Source organism: Ogataea polymorpha, assembly GCF_001664045.1.
Source record: "Ogataea polymorpha strain NCYC 495 leu1.1 chromosome Unknown OGAPOscaffold_6, whole genome shotgun sequence".
Lineage (NCBI taxonomy): Eukaryota > Fungi > Ascomycota > Pichiomycetes > Pichiales > Pichiaceae > Ogataea > Ogataea polymorpha.
In genome coordinates this window covers 751181-768987 of record NW_017264703.1, presented here as the reverse complement: position 1 = coordinate 768987, position 17807 = coordinate 751181, and the positions used below count along the sequence as shown (strand labels likewise).

General features: G+C 49.4%; 10 protein-coding genes across 10 annotated transcripts; 4 read left to right on the top strand and 6 right to left on the bottom strand.

Annotated features, from left to right (window-relative positions):
• Nucleotides 1–824: 824 nt before the first annotated feature.
• On the top strand, nucleotides 825–2796 carry OGAPODRAFT_95513 (uncharacterized protein; the record flags this gene model as incomplete). The annotated part of the gene is made up of 1 exon (XM_018357759.1): nucleotides 825–2796. The coding sequence occupies one exon, from the start codon at nucleotides 825–827 to the stop codon at nucleotides 1395–1397; it is 573 nt and encodes a 190-aa protein (XP_018209452.1). The 3' UTR covers nucleotides 1398–2796.
• Nucleotides 1487–2798, bottom strand: OGAPODRAFT_95512 (uncharacterized protein; the record flags this gene model as incomplete). The annotated part of the gene is made up of 2 exons (XM_018357758.1): nucleotides 1487–1525; nucleotides 1566–2798. The coding sequence occupies 2 exons, from the start codon at nucleotides 2796–2798 to the stop codon at nucleotides 1487–1489; spliced, it is 1272 nt and encodes a 423-aa protein (XP_018209451.1).
• A 46-nt stretch (nucleotides 2799–2844) lies between these two features.
• On the bottom strand, nucleotides 2845–4624 carry OGAPODRAFT_77825 (uncharacterized protein; the record flags this gene model as incomplete). Its single annotated transcript, XM_018356381.1, has 1 exon — nucleotides 2845–4624. The coding sequence occupies one exon, from the start codon at nucleotides 4622–4624 to the stop codon at nucleotides 2846–2848; it is 1779 nt and encodes a 592-aa protein (XP_018209450.1).
• Nucleotides 4625–4952: 328 nt separating this feature from the next.
• Nucleotides 4953–9660, top strand: OGAPODRAFT_77824 (carboxypeptidase Y precursor). The gene has a single exon (XM_018356380.1). The coding sequence runs from the start codon at nucleotides 5013–5015 to the stop codon at nucleotides 6636–6638; it is 1626 nt and encodes a 541-aa protein (XP_018209449.1). The 5' UTR covers nucleotides 4953–5012; the 3' UTR covers nucleotides 6639–9660.
• OGAPODRAFT_17246 (uncharacterized protein) lies at nucleotides 4965–9660 on the bottom strand. The gene has a single exon (XM_018354992.1). The coding sequence runs from the start codon at nucleotides 9648–9650 to the stop codon at nucleotides 6702–6704; it is 2949 nt and encodes a 982-aa protein (XP_018209448.1). The 5' UTR covers nucleotides 9651–9660; the 3' UTR covers nucleotides 4965–6701.
• Nucleotides 9661–9778: 118 nt separating this feature from the next.
• On the top strand, nucleotides 9779–11365 carry OGAPODRAFT_102625 (uncharacterized protein; the record flags this gene model as incomplete). The annotated part of the gene is made up of 1 exon (XM_018353127.1): nucleotides 9779–11365. One exon carries the CDS (start codon nucleotides 9779–9781, stop codon nucleotides 11324–11326), a length of 1548 nt encoding a protein of 515 aa, XP_018209447.1. The 3' UTR covers nucleotides 11327–11365.
• A 10-nt stretch (nucleotides 11366–11375) lies between these two features.
• On the bottom strand, nucleotides 11376–11738 carry OGAPODRAFT_25304 (protein required for assembly of cytochrome c oxidase; the record flags this gene model as incomplete). The annotated part of the gene is made up of 2 exons (XM_018355305.1): nucleotides 11376–11691; nucleotides 11728–11738. 2 exons carry the CDS (start codon nucleotides 11736–11738, stop codon nucleotides 11376–11378), a joined length of 327 nt encoding a protein of 108 aa, XP_018209446.1.
• A 101-nt stretch (nucleotides 11739–11839) lies between these two features.
• OGAPODRAFT_95507 (uncharacterized protein) lies at nucleotides 11840–15958 on the top strand (the record flags this gene model as incomplete). The annotated part of the gene is made up of 1 exon (XM_018357757.1): nucleotides 11840–15958. One exon carries the CDS (start codon nucleotides 11840–11842, stop codon nucleotides 15956–15958), a length of 4119 nt encoding a protein of 1372 aa, XP_018209445.1.
• Nucleotides 13254–16931, bottom strand: OGAPODRAFT_90410 (uncharacterized protein). The gene is made up of 2 exons (XM_018356971.1): nucleotides 16832–16931; nucleotides 13254–16794 (listed from the first exon to the last, which is right to left on the bottom strand). The coding sequence occupies exons 1-2, from the start codon at nucleotides 16920–16922 to the stop codon at nucleotides 16037–16039; spliced, it is 849 nt and encodes a 282-aa protein (XP_018209444.1). The 5' UTR covers nucleotides 16923–16931; the 3' UTR covers nucleotides 13254–16036.
• Nucleotides 16932–16939: 8 nt separating this feature from the next.
• Nucleotides 16940–17782, bottom strand: OGAPODRAFT_102617 (uncharacterized protein; the record flags this gene model as incomplete). The annotated part of the gene is made up of 1 exon (XM_018353126.1): nucleotides 16940–17782. The coding sequence occupies one exon, from the start codon at nucleotides 17780–17782 to the stop codon at nucleotides 17024–17026; it is 759 nt and encodes a 252-aa protein (XP_018209443.1). The 3' UTR covers nucleotides 16940–17023.
• Between the last annotated feature and the right edge of the window lie 25 nt (nucleotides 17783–17807).

Genomic DNA, 17807 nt, shown 5'->3' with positions numbered 1-17807 from the left:
GGAGGGTAGCTATGATCGCGGTATTAGATTCGTGAGCTGGCATGCAAGACCGCGATACTTCCCAGTGATGCGGGGCTTATTATATCACGCCAGGGCAAACACGCAAATGAGTTGCATCCTGCAGTTAATTGGCTGAAGCTTCAAGCCGAGCTATGGTCAATCTTACGAGCAAATAGGCATTTGTTCAAGACTGTGGATGTCAGAACCGGATTTCCTTTTTCTCATTTATGTCTGGCAGATGCAGCTTTGGAGATAGATAGCATACTTTTCCCAGAAGCTCTTTTTTATTTAGCTGAAAGGTCTGGTACGCTAGATCCTAGAGATTTTGCTGCATCTGTTTGTTTGGATGCAAGCGGCATGTAGTGCTTCTTGTCCCAAATATATCGTCACGGTCGCTTGTACGACTGCAGGCCGCAACAAGAGAGGCCAATGTAATCAGTTGATGATAGTGCCCCGGAAGTGTGTCAAGATTTCGCAAGAAACTGGAAGATATACAATCTCAACACCGTTGAGTTCACGATTACGTTCGTCTACGTCGGAGCCGAAACTTGGCAAGCAAAGTGTGTTACAAAAGCCCAAAACCAGAAGCTACAATATGCATGCTACATCACTTCTCAACGTCCGCAATCAAAACCTCTTCTTCTGTTTCCTGGCCGTCTATATCCACTGATGAATTCAACTCACTATGTATGTTATAGGAGTCTCAATCGCAGTGCAATATATCTCTTTCTATCTATGCTTAAACTTTTCAAGGGCCTCCTGCAAAGTTGAATAAGATCAAACACAAAACAAATTAATATTGAAACCAAAATCTTTTGTTTAGCATGTCCAGAGATAGCCATTTTTCGTATGTTCACATGAAACAGCCGCAACATATCCTTTTCCAGGAAAAGTGGGATATTGATAAGCTGCCGTTCGATGACATCGAAATCAACTCTACGGCGTACCACGGTCAGGATAATATTCTTCAGGAGTTTTTGGCGTCCGCAGAAGACCATGACAGCGATCTTAACATAATCAACGGCACAAATCCAATGTTCAACTCATCCTACGCAAACAGAATGCGCCAAAAACACAAGAAGCTAAACTGGAAAGACCTCGGGCTTGCCGAGTTGCTGTCTGATAAGAATCACGTTCACGACCAGACAATTCTTGTCAGGCCCCAATTCGGAGGTGCTGAGCCGCAAATGGCCTCCGAATCATCTTCGGATAGAATAGAAGAGCCGTTAGAGGATGCAAACATAGCAGAAGCTGAGGAGCCGGACACAGAAGAGTTTGCTACACCTATCATTCCTAATCGTACAATTCATCAAAATCTATATTCTAGACAGCGCAAGCTTCGAAAGCCTTCGACAGAGTACCAAACGCCCCAATCGCACGTCCGCATCATCAGATAATAGTCAGTGCTTGCAGTATTCGCACTGAGCAATGATATAGTCGACGGTCTTTTTCGAAATGTACCAGTTTCGGCGAACATGATTGTATGTTAATAGGGGCGGCAAGCAGTCAAAATGGAGGTGCGTAGCTATCACGATGTATGGAATGTCAAGGTAGTCGGGTATCACCACGTTGGAATCACGCAGGTACTGCACTGTCTTGGTTGAAGGGTCGTATTTGAACCGCTGATTGATCCACCGTCTGGCGTTCGAGATGGCCCGCATCTGCTGCTGATTCGGAAATATGTCCATGTGAGAGAGCTTCTTCAACAGCGTCTTGGTGGCAACGACTTCCTGCGAAATCAGAATCTCGTACTCTGCTTGAGTCGGACCGTACATCGAGAAACTTGATTCGTCCTCCTCGTCCACGTCGTTCGAGCCGGATTGTCTGGCCCACCTTGAATAGAACTTTGCTTGGATTTCCTCGTATTTCGTCTGGAAATCCTTCACCATCTGCTTTAGTTTCTTAGGATCGTACTTGATCTCCTGCTTGATCTGCTCCAAATTTTCCACAGTCACGTAGCACGGCTGGTTTTCGTGCATCACGGTATCCACCACTTTTTCCTTCACCTCCTTCGCTTTCGGCGTCTGTTCTTCTTCGCCCCCGCGCCGAGTCCGTTTTCGCAAAGGCAGATCCTCGGTAGGCGGCCTCTTGGCCGGTTCCGGTGTTTTTTCGTGCACTTCCATCACTTCTTGCGGCTCCGGACTGCCTTCTACCAAATGAGTGTGGAAAGCTCTTCTGAAGTCGTTGAATCCGGTGACCAGCGCGTGGTAATTGAACTTGAGGGTCTCGCATTTGAGCCCGTACCCATGCCATTGGTATCCTTCCAAAATCTGCTTCAAGTTGATTATGAGCAGGGCCTCGTTGCTCAAATTCTCGTCCTCCATCACTGGCATCCAATACCGAAAGCTGAACGCCAGGTCGTCCGTGGTCTCCAGAGACAGCATCAGGCAGATATTGCGCTTGATCTCGTCCAAGTTGGTCTCTTTCAGCCGCCCAATCTCGCGGGGCTTCGTGTCAATTTGATGTATTTCGACATATTTGCTGTTATGGATTTTCACCCACACAAGAGTCCATCTATATGGCAGCTTGATAGCATATATCAGTCCGCATTGTCGTAAGTTGTCTTCATAGCTTTGAAACACTTTCTTATGGGCAGTATTGAGCTTACTGTCCTCCCATAGCAGCTTTACCACCACCTGGTATGCTTGCGGATCGTTCTTGTTGTACTTGCCAAATCCAAGATGATGTCGGCTCAGGAACCGCAAGACCTCATAAAAGTTGTCCTGGGTCTCGATTAATTCTTCGCCCGAAATGAACTGGCGTGTTTGCTCTGGCTCCTCGGACCAGATAACAATCATCGGTAAAATAATGTTTTTTTTTTTTATTTCGATATTTTTCAATATTCCTATTTACATTTGTAGTATATAGCAGTGGTGCTTGGGCCGGCCACGGCCACTTGTTCGTACTTTTTGGTTGTCTTTAGTTGTAGACGGTTATTCTCACTTTTGACAACAGGCATTCCAGGCTCCAAAAGCGCAGGAACCGGAGTTGGGACTCCAGACCGGATTCGCTTACCGTTTCCAAGCTGTCCAAATTCATTATCTCCCCAGTCATAAACATCTCCGTTAGACAGCGTAGCCACGGCATGATTGCTTCCGATACTCCATTGCCGCAAGCCGAGTACCTCCAGTTTTCCCTTGGTCTCGTCGTATTCCCGAATATCGTTGAGTTTTTGTATTTTTGTTGGCTCTGCCTGGCCATGCACAAAGCGGCCATTCCCAAGCTCGCCCTTCAATCCGTGGCCCCACGCAAAGTGAACTAAAGACTCCTTCTGCTGCTCAGAAAGCATGCTTAAATCCAGATCTTTGGAGTTTTTCAAGCTGTGTTCAAACAGCTGGTAAATGTCCGAAGACACGAACGATGCAAACGCGGTATCTCCACCTGCAGCTATGTCAATGCACTGAGGAAGATCACTTCTCTTGAATCGTTTGCTGACCAATTCCACCTTGCATGGGTATGGCACAATTTCAGTTTTGTAATTGACTTCCTTGCCTAGGGATCCGTACGTGTTTTTGCCAAAAGCCCAAATGTTTCCTAGGCTGTCCAGACACACGGTGAAGTAATCTCCGGCAGCAATTTTCTTGATTTCACGCTGGGTCAGAATATTGTTTTCTCGCACGCGGTTTAGCAAAGTCACTTCATGAAGTTCGTTGGGCACAGGCGGCTCATCAAACTGAGAATATTCAGGAAGACCAAACTGGCCGTACGACTTCTTCAATGGTTCGAGACCAGTAGCTGCAGTATATACAAGCCCTTTATTGTCCAGAAGAACCAGATGCTCTTTTCCAGTGGCGATGTCTTTGATCGGTCTGCTGGTAACCAGTTTGCCATAGTTTCGGGTGCCAGAAAAAAGCCACCCCTTATCTTTTTCTCTATACTGTTGCTGTTCGTTTGCGCTCTCAGGCAAAAACAGAACCTCTCCTCGTTTTGTGAGAGCGTAGACCAGTCCGTTGCTGATCCTCACCTTCACCAAATCTTTACCCTTCAGCGTTGGCTTGGACGAGTTTCCTCCAAAGCCTGCACCCCATTGGTATAAATGTCCTTTCTCGTTAATCAGAGCACCGGAGGCCTCTCCCAAAGCCACGTCCCGAACCAGCATGTTGTCAAAAATGTCCAAACGCTTCAGCACCGACTGGAACTTGACTTTGGGATCGCTCGAGACCATTTGGGTGGAGTTATCTCCACATATATACAGTCCCGGAACGTCACTTGTATTTGGATTAGTCACAGTTGCATTGAGTGCATCAAGTTTGTTCTTCTTTCTTTCCTGCTTTGCCTGAATCTGCGCGTAGACCTCTTCAAATTTGGACATGTCGTAAGTATCTCCAACAACTTTTCTTTTCAAATAGTCCCAGTTTCTATACAGCTCATACCCTCCAATCGATCCAATAATAATCATTGCTCCCATGAACATCGCCTGGAATCTCTGGTATGATTCGTAGGTAGAATCGTTTGCCTGAGAATCGATGGGTTCTGAATCCAAATGAAGTCTCTCTATGTACTTGCTCTTTTGGTCCTGATCTCTTTGCAGCAGGGAACCAGTGAGGTGAAGATTTCTCAAAGGTATGATCTGCCCATGCAGCTTTAGCTTTCTAGCCGCATGACTGCTCCACTGCCTCAGCATGTTGAGTATGATTACTTTGTCTTAATTTTTATTTGGTGTAATTTTTTACCACCTTTTTAATGACGTGGTGTACGGGTGTTGATGCATTAACACCCCAGTAGCAGTAGCAGCTGGCATGGATGATAAGACTCATTTGGAAAAGGAATCTGAAAACAGGAAGCAGCACGGCATACGGTGGTCACCAGGTTAAGAAAGACCAATACTATAAATTTCATTTTTACACTAACACCCACCGAAGCCCTTATCGGTCTTTGGGGCAGCATTATTATCTGAAGGCTGGTTATCAATTTTTGCCTTCCAGATTAATATATTTCCCTATTTATATTCATCCGTTCATCTTAGCAATCATCCAAAAAAACAAGAATTCTGTTATATTCCGTTTCCCAATATGAAGCTCTCGATGTCTGTTCTGGCCCTAGTGGCCACTTGCATTGGGTCGGCGCAAGCCGCTGCCATCAAAAAAGATACCGCGGGGCAACACCCCCTCGGAATGAACTCCAAGTTTGGTGATGTGTTCGTGGAGAAAGGCAAGTCTTTGCTCGACCGTGTTTCAGAGGTTGTGAGCGAGTCTTCCAAGAACATTTCCCCAGAATTGAGGGACATTTGGAATGAAATGGAGGCCAAGTTTCCAGATACCCTCAAAAACATGAAGCTCAAGTCAGAGCCGGTGGTCAAAATTACCAAGAAGCCTGCCGACTTTTGGGACTTCAATGTTTTCAATGAGAAGTTCTCCAATTATAAGCTGAGGGTTAAGAAGACCGACCCGGGAGCATTGGGACTGGACCACACAAGACAGTACTCTGGATACTTGGATGTGGAGGATGAAGACAAGCATTTCTTCTATTGGATGTTTGAGTCCAGAAATGACCCGGCCAACGACCCTGTGATTCTCTGGCTCAACGGTGGTCCAGGATGCTCTTCCTTGACTGGAATGCTTTTTGAGCTCGGCTCTGCCTCCATCGGTCCAGATCTCAAACCAATCAATAACCCATATTCGTGGAATTCCAATGCCACTGTTATTTTTCTTGACCAGCCTGTCAACGTTGGATTCTCGTACTCTTCCAAGTCTGTCTCTAACACGGTCGCAGCTGGTAAAGACGTTTACGCCTTCTTGGAGTTGTTCTACCAGCAATTCCCACACTTGCTGAAGAACGACTTCCACATCGCTGGTGAGTCGTACGGTGGTCATTACATTCCAGTGTTTGCCTCCGAGATTCTCACTCATGCTGACAGATCTTTCAACCTCACCTCGGTGTTGATTGGCAACGGTTTGACCGACCCACTTAATCAGTACCCATTCTACGAGAGAATGGCTTGCTCTACTGATGGTGGCTATGAGCCAACCCTGGACGAGTCTGAGTGCGAAGGAATGTTGGAGACCTTGCCTAGATGTTTGTCATTGATTGAATCATGCTACAGCTCACAGTCTGTGTTCTCCTGTGTGCCAGCCTCTATCTACTGCAACAACGCACAACTTGGACCATTCCAAAAGACCGGCAGAAACGTCTATGACGTTAGAAAGATGTGCGAGGGAACTCTATGCTACAAAGACATGGAATACATTGACCAGTATTTGAACCAGGACTTCGTCAAGGAAAAGATTGGTGCTGAGGTTGAAACTTACGAGTCGTGTAATTTCGACGTGAACAGAAACTTCCTGTTTGCTGGTGATTGGATGAAACCTTACCACAAGAATGTTATCAATCTTCTGGAACAAGGTCTTCCTGTCCTGATCTACGCAGGAGACAAGGATTTCATCTGCAATTGGCTCGGAAACCAGGCCTGGTCTAATGAGCTCCCATGGTCTGGACACGAGGAGTTCGAGTCCGCCGAGCTGTACAACCTCACCTTGAAGGATGGCACCAAGGTCGGCGAAGTCAAGAATGCTGGCAAGTTCACATTTGCTAGAATGTTTGATGGAGGACACATGGTTCCATACGACCAGCCTGAGAGCTCTTTGGCTATGGTCAATAGATGGATAGCTGGTGACTATTCTTTGGGAACCAAGAAATAAAAAGTTCATGAAAAGATTATGTCGTTGTTGTTCTATTTATGTATGATTGTTTGTTAAGATACACTATCTAAATTCCTCGTTTAATACCCAGCCTTTCCGTTCCTTGTCCCATTTACATATTGATTTGAGCATAGATCGCACAACCTTGACTGTTTTTTCGTTTGAGACGTCGATCTTCAACTCGTCAAGAACAGCAGCAGAGGTGCTGAAATAACCATCTAGACCAGCCATATAGTTGCTCAATCTTGCAATGAGATCGGTGTCTTCAATTTTTGGTTTCGGCGACGACTCTTTGCGTTTTCTGATATTATCCAGAATAGAGCTAGAAGACACCATAGGCGATTGTGAACGCCCTGTTGGCGTGGAAGTGCCGCTTTGACCGGGCTTGCGCGGACGCCCGACGTTTTTGCCGGCCTCGCCAAACTTCCCTGTCCAGGTTGGAACGTTGATTCGAGTCTGACGCGCAAGTTTTCTTGATTCCCGTAAAGCCTTGACGGCTTCATTGGCAATTCTCGAGGCCTCGTTATCAATTAAACTGTACGATGAAGAAGGATTCAACACACTCTCGTGCTCTAAAGCAGACTGTAATGCATTGTTTCCTATCAGACCCGCCATAATATCTTTCTCCTCCGTGTGTCCTTCTTCGTCTTCGCCATCTTCATACTTCTGCAATCCAGAAACACCTTTTAGTTTCGACACTTGTAAAAAGTCATCGTCGTTCTTCTTTGTGCTGCGCGAGTGGTTGAACTTCGTTTCGCCCTCGGAAAGCGTAAACAGCTCATGCAAATCGTTCATTTTGAAAAACCGTTTCTGCTTTGGATCCTTCAAAATCTTGTTGGTCAGCAGCTGCTTGAATATTTGGCGATGATAAATCTTCTCCTCTATAGAGCCCGCCATCATCAAGCGATATATTACCACATCCTTTTTCTGTCCCAATCTCCAAGCACGCTCCCTGGCCTGGACGTCCGTAGACGGGTTCCAGTCGGGATCGTATATGATGACTCTGCTGGCTCCTGTCAAATTGACACCAAGACCGCCGACTCTGGTGGTGAGTAAGAACACATTGTACATGGGATCTGTGTTGAACTGGTCAACCATTGATTGTCTCTGTGAGATCGGGGTGGTTCCGTCCATTCGCATGAATGAAAATTTAGATTCCGTCTCATAATTGAGAGCTTCCATGAATTCCTGCAAGATGTCAAGCATTTGCCGCGTCTGGGTGAAAATAAGTGTTTTACGGCCTTCTGAAAACCACACATCCAGCAAAGCATGGACCACCTGCAATTTACCTGCGCGCGCCTCCAACTGCTCGGCCGTGCGTAGATGTTTTTTGCGCAGCTTCAGGTCCACTAAATCTGGATGGTTGCAAATTTTCCGTAGCACATCTATTCCAAACAGGGCATTTCTCTTGCCTCTCAGGATCTTGTTGATGTCCTCTGAGTTCAGAAAGTCCTCGTATAGTTTGCGCTGCACGTCTGTCAGCTTGCAAAATAGAACCATCTCCGATTTTTTGGGCAGGTCCTTTGCAACATCTGCCTTGACCCGTCTTAGTAGATAAGGAGAAATCAGGTCCCGCAAAATAACAGCACACTTATAGCCTGTTTGCACTTGAACATTTGTCGCATTGGCGTAGCCACCGATATTGATTGGAACACAGAATTGTTTCTGGAAAACAGGCAGTGTGCCCAGCCTCCCAGGGAATACAAAGTCAAATAAACTCCATAGCTCGACCAAATTGTTTTGTATAGGTGTGCCCGACAAGATGATCCGGTTGGGCGTCTTGAGCTGCTTGCAGGCCAGGGTCACGTGGCTGTCTGGATTGCGGATTTTGTGTCCCTCGTCCAAAACAACGTAGTTCCATCTCACGGGCAATAGGTACCTGGAGTATATCCGAACGCCGACATACGTGGTGATGATCACATGACCGCTATGGATGACGGACTCAACCAACTCTTTGGCACATCCGTCCGAAGGCAGACTGCTAAGATCGGCGTCCTCTTCGTCGTCAAAGTCCTCGACACGTTTTCCTGTCATTCCCGTACCTATAGAGTGTAGAATGACTACCCTCAGCGCTGGCCACCATCTGTGGAACTCTTTACACCATTGGCTCAGAACAGTGGCTGGACAGACGACGAGAACCGGCTTCGTGAGCTTGCCACTGTAGTGAAGACCTGCAAGAAAAGAAATGACCTGCACGGTTTTACCCAAACCCATTTCGTCACCTATTATTCCTCCTGTTTTGTGCGAATACAGCTCCCAGAGCCATTGGACTCCCGTTCTCTGGTAATCAAAAAGGGACGGGTATATGTCACCAGGAACTCTGAACTCGTCGTTGAGGATGGCATCGGCATTGTTGGGGTGTGGTTTTTGCCACTCCGGTACCTGTTGATCGTCTGTATAGTCTGGCCGCAATTCTGCTCTTAGCGACGCTCGACGCTCAGTCCAACGCCTCAGTCTGTCTCTATACATGCGCTCATCACCATCGTCCAAATTTTCATCCATTTTTCTCTTTCGCACCAACGCATCTTCGTCGTCCTCATCCTCATCAGCCAGTTCAATTCCTGGGATAATCAGATCCTGGTGATTTTTCACGCCTGTGTCTTCCTCTTCAATAAACCCATTGGAGGTTCCAAATGCCGTCACTTTCCCTGTCCTCACCAGATATTCCTGCTGGGTCTCTCCTGGAAGCATTTCGGATCCGCTTTCAGCTTGCAGATTATTTGTCGAATTTTGATTCTCACGTAGCCGTGCTTCGATTTCCTGTATATCGACCTGCAATGGCTGCAACTCCTCCCGCTTAAGACGATCGATGTCTGCTCTTAAACGCTGTTTTTCCGATATTCGTGTTCCGGAGTTGTTAATTTTGAGCTCCATGCCTCGCAAGCGCCCCTGCAGCTTGCTTTGCTTCTCTTTTGCCTTCTCAAGTCGTTTCTGATCCAGCTCAATTTCCCGCTCTAACATCATTTTATTGGCATCCTCGGCAACCTCTTTCTCCAACGAATCCTGTGCCATAAGGCGCACGCCCAGGGATTCCAACTCGCGCTCTCCGGAGGGTCCAGAAGAAGACTCCATTTTTTGGGATTTTTTTTATTTTTTTCTGATCTTATTTTCTGATTGTATCTCAAATATTTTAATTATTAATGACGGTTCCGCAGAATTCCCCCAACAGCTCACCGGGCTTGAGGTCTCAGCTTGAGCACAACAGAGCAAAAGAAATGGAGGAGCTTGTAATTCCGACCATTCTCCTCATAATCCAGCAGATCAAAGATACAGATGAAGGCAAAAGATCGTTGGGTGTCCGATACGAGGATCCTAAGATGCTGTATTCAATTTTAAATCTGGACAAGCTTTCGCTGGAAAAAGGACTACGCGAAGACGTCAAAGCTGCTGAGAAGCTGCTCGCTACAGTCAAGTCAATCTTGGACAACTCTGTCAACACATGGCATCCGGGCTTCATGGATAAACTGTACGCCTCGACTAATCCGATCGGTGTGTTATCTGATATCGTTCTTTCTGTGCTGAATACCAACTCTCACGTTTTTACTGTGTCTCCAGCTCTGACGGTAATTGAGCGCAAAGTGGCTCAGAAATATGCTGCTCTGTTTGGCTTCACAGGGGAAAACGCTGGCGGACTAACGTTTAGTGGTGGTTCATGGTCAAACATCACCAGCTTACACATGGCCAGAAGCCTGCTATTTCCAGAAACCAAGCTGGAGGGCAATACGCATAAATTTGCTATCTACACAAGCGTCCATTCGCATTACAGTGTTGAAAAGGCTGCCATTCTTTTGGGACTTGGGGCTAATAGTGTGTTCAAAATTCCTGTTGACAAAAGGGGCAGAATGCTGGTTTCAGAGCTTGAAAAAACTATCCAAGAGACCAAGAACAAAGGTTACACTCCGCTGTACGTGAACGCCACAGCCGGGACCACAGTTTTTGGCTCGTTCGACCCATTTGAGGATATAGCTCCCGTTGCGAAAAAATACGGCTTGTGGTTTCATATCGACGGTTCTTGGGGAGGTAACGCCATTTTCAGCGCGAAAAAAGCAGGTCTTCTGGCTGGGTCTCATCTAGCGGATTCCATCACTTCCAATCCGCACAAAATGCTGGGCGTCCCTACAACGTGCTCGTTTCTGCTTGTTCCCAACGACCGTGTGTTCACGCAGGCCAATTCCTTGTCTGCTCCATATCTTTTCCATAATGCCCAGGATGACAATGAGAACTTTGATCTTGCAAATGGAACCATGGGGTGTGGCCGCCGCGCAGATGCTTTGAAGTTCTACCTGGGCTGGCTTTATTACGGAACAAATGGATACAGTGAACGAGTCGACCACGCTTACACAATTGCCGAGTATTTTACGGAAAAGGCCTCTCAAACTGCCGGGTTTACTGTAGTCAGTGACACACCGCTCCAGTGTCTCCAGGTGTGTTTTTATTACAGCCCAGATAACCAGAAGCTGACCGGAGCGGAACGCACTCACGTGACCAGGCATATAGCGACGCAGTTGCACGGGAGCGGGCAGTTCCTGGTGGACTATGCGCCAAACCCAGACGATTCAGCCAATAATGAAGACAATGGGGAGTTTTTCAGAGTGGTATTCAACTCACCAATTGTGTCCAGCGATGTGGTGGACCAGCTGATAGACAAGATAGTAGAGGTCGGCAAAACGGTGCCCAAATTGAATTAAATAGACTAGATTTCGTTATATACAGGAGGTGGAGAATGAGTTTGCTGTATCACTGTTTTTGACTCGAGTTGAGTTGGTCCAGCTTGCGCATTTCCTCCAGGGGATTGAAGTCTCCTGTTGACAGTTTTTGATATTGTTCGTCGTACTTCCCCGTACTCAATGTACCATTTCCGCGGATCCGCTTTCGCATGTCGACAATACCGTGTTTGCAGTCAAGAAATGTGGCGAGCTGGGCTTTGCAGAGCTCCGGCAGATCTTTGGCAAGTTCGGGGTTGGTGATACACTCTTTTGGTTTGTTGCGTTCGATCATCACACATGGGGAGCGTTGCAGGCATATTGCCACCTGTTTAAGCTGGTCTTTGCAGCTGCATGTTAGATTTCGGGGGTGCCGGGATGCTTACCTTGCCACCATGCTGTATTATAAAATTAAATTAGATAAAATAAAATAAAATAAAATAAAATAAAATGGAATAAAATCATGGAATAAAATAAATCAATCCTCGCACCACTATTATGACACTGAATTTTGTGCCTGGAGAGCCCAACCGCTCGCCGCACTGCTGCTCTTTTGTCAATTGGAACGCCGTCCAGGTGCTGGCGTACTGCTCTGGAAACAACCTTGTCATTGTGACGAAGAACTTCCAGCATCTGCAGACCCTGTATCTTCCTCGAGACTCTTACGTGGTGGATGTCAACCGGATTAACGGGAAGATAGCTTTGGCGATTGGCTCAAAAATCCAGATATACACCCCTACAGTGTCAAACTTCTACAATTACAACTTTCGGGGCCGCAAGGACGTGTCTGAGCTGGAGATCGAATGGGGACTGGAAACAGAGATAGAGAACGACAAGGACGATTCCACCATCACGTGTCTTTCGTGGTCCGACTCGTGTGACACCTATGATGACGAGCTCTCGAGCGCGCAGCTTTTTGGCGTTCCTGAGGAGTATAATTCACTCACGAGCTGCGAGCTGTGCGTTGGTTCTGAGCAGTCGCTGGCACTCTGGCGGATCTATTATTCGGCAAACGACGGAACGCACACCGCCAGACACCGGCTGCTGTGGTCCAAGAAGCAGCCCAATCCGGTGTACATGGTCAAGTTCTCGCCCCATTCCACGGCAATAGCCAGCGTCGGATACTACGACAAATTGGTCAAAATTTGGCACAGAGTTGCGTACGGCATCGAATCGGCTGAGTTCGAGCTCAATTACACGCGGCTGCCGGCTTACGTGACACTCTTGCGTTGGAAGACCGGCAATATGCGGCGTAACAACCTCTCCTCGACCGGCTCTGTCACCGACTTGAAACCAGCCAACAGCATCATCAAGGACACCTCCCACAGACACATAGACATCCCGCATGCTGAGCATTGCACGCTATACGTGTACGGCGACGACTCTGTGCTCAGGGTGTTCTCGACGTACTACCTCGACCGCGGCTTCCAGGTGGCTAGTGAGGGGGCGGTGCAGTTCCCGTCTAATAGCTTTGTGGCGGTGATCGACAACCAGATGGTTGCATTTGGCATCGACAAGGTTCTAGAGCGGCTGGAGGACCTGGAGCCGAATGGCCACAAGAGTCACGATCAAGCACGGCCACGCGACGGCGACGTCTCGCGCAGTCGCAGCGGCTCGGCGCTCAGCATGTACCACCGTCGCCAGAGCTCGCTGCTGCAGCTACTGGAAATGCGGCCCGAACTGTGTCTAGTCTTCAATCCAGAGGGCCGCATTGAAATCTATGCATTCCATGCGTGCCAGGGCGAAACCAGGGTGAAGAAGTTGGACGCATTGCTCGAGTCTCACGGCGGCCTGACGAGGGCCTGTATCCAGCTAGGGAAGAATTGCATACCCCAGGACTGTCGCAGCGTTTTTTTGCAGGACATGCAGATCACACAGACTTCAGGAGGCTACGGGCTGTCGCTGGTTGTGCACGATCTGTTTAAAAACTCGATTCGTCACGTGGGGTTCACGTTTGAGTCGCTGCTGCAGTTCGAAGAGTTGGAGATTCCAACCTCACGATCGACAACTGTGACGATCGGCGAGCTGCAGCACAAACTGACGGGCCATAACAAGTCGATCCGCAAACTGATCCGATCCGGCGACGGCTCTGTCGTCCTGTCCACCACCAGGTTCCGCGAAAGCTGTCTGTGGACGGCGATTCCGCTGTCCGACTCGCACAAGACGCTGAACAAAAATTCCACGCTGATCACGCCGTCTCCAATTGTGGACGCGGCGTTCTGGAAACACGGCGAGTACGTGATTGTGTATCTGGCAGACGAGCTGGTCTGCTTTGACTGCCGTCTGCAGTCGCAGTACCAGGCAGAGATCGCCAAGCTGGCTCCCGTGGCTGGGTCTCTGAAAATCCAGCCGCAGGATAGACTGTGCTGTTTTTTCCTGGTCCCCGAGCTTGAGAGCGACGTCGCTCACGCCGTAGCGGTGTACGCGGACGGCCAATGCGATGCGTGGGAGCTCCGACTGGAACAGGGCCGCTGCAAAATACTCCCGTACACAGTCGACCAGCTGGAGGCCGTCCACATGGCGTCGTACGTCGACCCTGTCGGGTGGAACGCGGCGATCGGCACGAATCTGCAGCGCGACGTGCTCACGACGATTCAGGCAAATGGCGACGTGGCGGTGTACTCGACTCGCGTCCAGAACGGCCGCATTACCTGGGAGCAGAAAAAGACGTTTTCCACGGGGATCGCCAACGCGACGTTTTTGAACGGCTCGTCGATCCACCGGCTCGCCGTCGTCAACGAAAGTCGCGACCAGCTGCACATCTGGGACACGCGACTTGGTACGCTGGAGTACTCGGAGACTTTTGAGGCCGAGAAGATCAGGGATATCGACTGGACATGCACAGCATTCTCACAGGGCATTCTGGCCATTGGGTTCGACTCGCACTCGCTTCTGTACACACAGCTTCGCTACGACTACACAAACGACACCCCCACTTACACCAAGATCAAAAAAGTGGACATCTCACACCAAACCCGGCACCATATCGGCGACTCTGTGTGGCTCGCGGACGGGCTGCTTGTGATCGGCTCGGGCAACCAGTTCTACATCAGCGACAAGACGCTGGACCCGCAGCACGACTACATCACCGCGCGGGCCATGGGCACGCTCGAGATCGTCTCGAACGACGTGTTTCAGCTGTGTGCTGCGTTGAACGGCCCGTTGCCGCTGTATCACCCGCAGTTTCTGATCCAGACGCTGCTCTACAGCGGCTTTGGGGGCATCGAAAAGCTGGTTATGCATTTTTCCAACGCTCTTCGTGCGCTGGAGCTCGGCACGGCGTCAAGCATCGACCCCAAGCTCGGCTTCGAGACGCCGGAGCACGACATCGTCGGGGCGTCCAGGGCAGACGACGTCGCCGTGACGCGGCAAACGTGCAACACGATCGTCGAGCGGCTGGCCAAGTACAAGTTGCCGTTTCTGACGGGCCACCAGCAGATCACGCTCGCGTCGACTATCCAGATACTGGCAGACATAGCAGAAAAATACTCGTCTGTTCTGGACGCCAATGGACTTCGGTTCTATCTCGGTATGAAACTATTCCAGCTCAACGAGACTAAGCACGCGCAGTTCCGTACCATCACCATGCGGGACGTGACTTTTGCACTGCACAGCGAAAACAAAGACCTGCTCTTCGACATCATCAGCGAAAACAGCGCGGTGCAGATTGGCGCGGCCGAGTTCTCGAAATATGCTCTTGCATACTGGATGGAGCACACCAGACTGGCTGAGGTGCTTGAGACCGTCGCAAGAACCGAATTTTTCAAGACACAGGACTCGGGACGGTACAAAGACCCGAGCGTGTGCTCTTTGCATTTTCTGGCTCTGCACAAGAAAAACGTGCTTCTGGGACTCTGGCGGACGGCCATTGGCCATCCAGAGCAGCAGAAGATGATCAAGTTCCTGGGAAACGATTTTAAACAGGACCGCTGGCGGTCGGCAGCGAAAAAGAACGCTTTTGTGCTGCTGGGAAAACACCGCCACGTGGATGCGGCGTATTTCTTCCTGCTGGCCGGCTCGCTCAAGGATTGCGTCAACGTGATCATCAGCAAGCTCAAAGATCCGGGACTCGCCATTGCTGTGGCTCGCTGCTACGAAAAAGGCGATCATGGACCGGTCATGAAAGATCTCGTGCTCAGATACCTACTCCCGAGAGCACTCCGAAATAACGACCGGTGGACTGCCAGCTGGTGTTTCTGGATCCTCAGCGACCGCGCGCTGGCCATCCAGGCGCTCATCAAGCCGGTCCGCGACATTCTGCTGGACGTGGCCAAGTTCGACGCGATCGACGCGTCGCAGGAGGCTGCGCTACCAGTGAAGATGGACTACGAGGACCCAGTGCTGCTGGCCATGTACGACAGTTTGCGCACCAAACGCGTAGAGTACTTGCGTGGGGCACTGGCCCTCGACGTGCGTGCAGAATACGACTTTGTGCTGGCTGCCGCGCTCATGTACCAGAAAATGGGGTGCGACTATCTGTCGCTCCATCTGGTAGAGCATTGGGAGTTCTCTGAGACAAAAGAGATAATTGAACCCTCCACGGGCAAAGAGGTGCTGCCGCCGCCACCTTCCGAGTTTCAGGAACCGGACATGTCTGCTTTCGACTTTGGCTTTTAACTTGTAATATTAATTAAGTCAAGATGATAAATACGACAATAATTATGTCATAATCTATTTACAAAGTCTGAGAACCAGCTAACGGCCAAGGTTCAAAAGCAGAGACTGGCTGGTCGGAGCAGATTCGCTGCCGCTCTGCGAGCCGTTAGGCAGGTACGTGACGTTTGGAGACTGGCTCAGAGTCTGGGCTATCTCCTTGGACGCCTCAAGTCTTCTGATCAGCAAAAGGCCGTCGCCTGCCTTGTTAAGGGCCTTCGAGACGTTTTCTGCTGCCTCGGCCTCTCCCTCGGCGCGTATAACAGCAGCACGTCTCTCCTGCTCCGCCTTCTCAACCAAGTAAGTGGCTCTTTCGGCGTCCTGTTGCGCAATCTGCTTCTGCTCGACGGCTTTGGTGAACTCGCGGCCAAACGTCATATGGGTGATGGAGACGTCCTCGAGCTTGATCTGGAACTCCTTGGCTCTCTGCTCGAGCTCGCTCCTGATACGGGAGGACACGGTCTCTCTCATGGTGATGAGCTCTGCAGCGTTGAACTGAGCAACAATACTCTTGAGAACCTCGTTTCCAATCGATGGAAGCACACGCTCGTCATAGTCCAGCCCCAGGTTCTGGTAAATTTGTGGGAGGTTCTTCACGTCTGGACGATGCAACACTCTCAGAGTCAACGAGACGGTCTGCAAGTCCTTGGACCCCGTGGTGGTGGTAATGGTTCTTGGCTTGGTTCTGACGTCGTAAATGATTGGTCTTTGGAGCCAAGGGACAACAAAGTTCAGTCCTTCGCCAACGACTTGCGGCTTGACTCCGGAGAACCTGTCGAAAATGACTGCTCTTTGTCCGCCTGAATGTTAGCTTAATATCGCCGGATTATCACTTACCCTTGACGTCATACAACGAGTACTGTGCGGCCATAATGGCCACGCCAACAGGAACCGCTAACTTGGAAATACTGTCTGCAATTCTGGACATGGATGTAATTGTATTTGCCACTTTAGTAAATAATATAAATTATTTTATTTTACACTAGGAAAATTATGCACCATGCCTAGCTCTAATTCCCTTACCTGACTTCAGCTTTCCTCACCCTCCTCGTCTCTGGTCGTCACTCCAGTCTCCTTGAGCAACTTCTCGATCTGCTCGGGAGTCCAGATTCTGAGCTGCAGCTTGCCGTTGGCGTCCAGGCCAATGGTCGAGATCTCCACCTTCTCGCTGGTCAGCTTGTTGCTGTCGGTGGTCTTGCTCAAAACCTTCAATGCGAGAGTTTGCGCCTCTTCGAGTGTCATGCCGTCTTTGTAGTCCTGTTTCAACAGCGTCTGTGCGCTCGTGTTGTTGGCTCCAATACTCGTGGCCTTCCATCCAGAGTAGTTTCCAGACGGATTGCTCGTGTACAGCTGGAACCCGTATCTATCGTCGTGGCCTGCAAAAATAAACGACACGCCAAAAGGACGCAGACCTCCGTGCTGCGTGTAGCCCTGTTTCACGTCGCAGATCCGCTTCACAAGCGTCTCGATAGGGATGTCTTCGCCGTATGTCTTGAGGTACTGCTGTGCCGAGTATCTGATGCTGTTGATTAAGATTCCGGCATCCGCAGTCATTCCGGCCACCGCACACACCGTCTTGTCGTTTAACACGTACATCTTCTCTGCGCTGGTGTCCTGCTCGAGCAGTTTGCTTGTCACTTTTCTCTCGGCCGCGAGAACGACACCGTCCTTGGCCATCACCCCAATGGCCGTTCCTGCGTGGTTGATTGCCTCCAGCGCATACTCCACCTGGTACAGTCTGCCTTCGGGCGAGAAGATGGTGGTTCTTGAATCGTATCTTCTGGACATGGTATATATTTGCCTTCAGAAAAAT

What these genes read in the sequence shown, in the direction of transcription:
- OGAPODRAFT_17246 (XM_018354992.1), bottom strand. Translation starts at nt 9,650, where the DNA reads ATGGCACAGGATTCGTTGGAGAAAGAGGTTGCCGAGGATGCCAATAAA.
- OGAPODRAFT_90410 (XM_018356971.1), bottom strand. Translation starts at nt 16,922, where the DNA reads ATGTCCAGAATTGCAGACAGTATTTCCAAGTTAGCGGTTCCTGTTGGC. An exon ending in CTCGTTGTATGACGTCAAGG is followed by an intron (nt 16,795 to 16,831) that starts GTAAGTGATAAT and finishes GCTAACATTCAG; the next exon opens with GCGGACAAAGAGCAGTCATT.
- OGAPODRAFT_77824 (XM_018356380.1), top strand. Translation starts at nt 5,013, where the DNA reads ATGAAGCTCTCGATGTCTGTTCTGGCCCTAGTGGCCACTTGCATTGGG.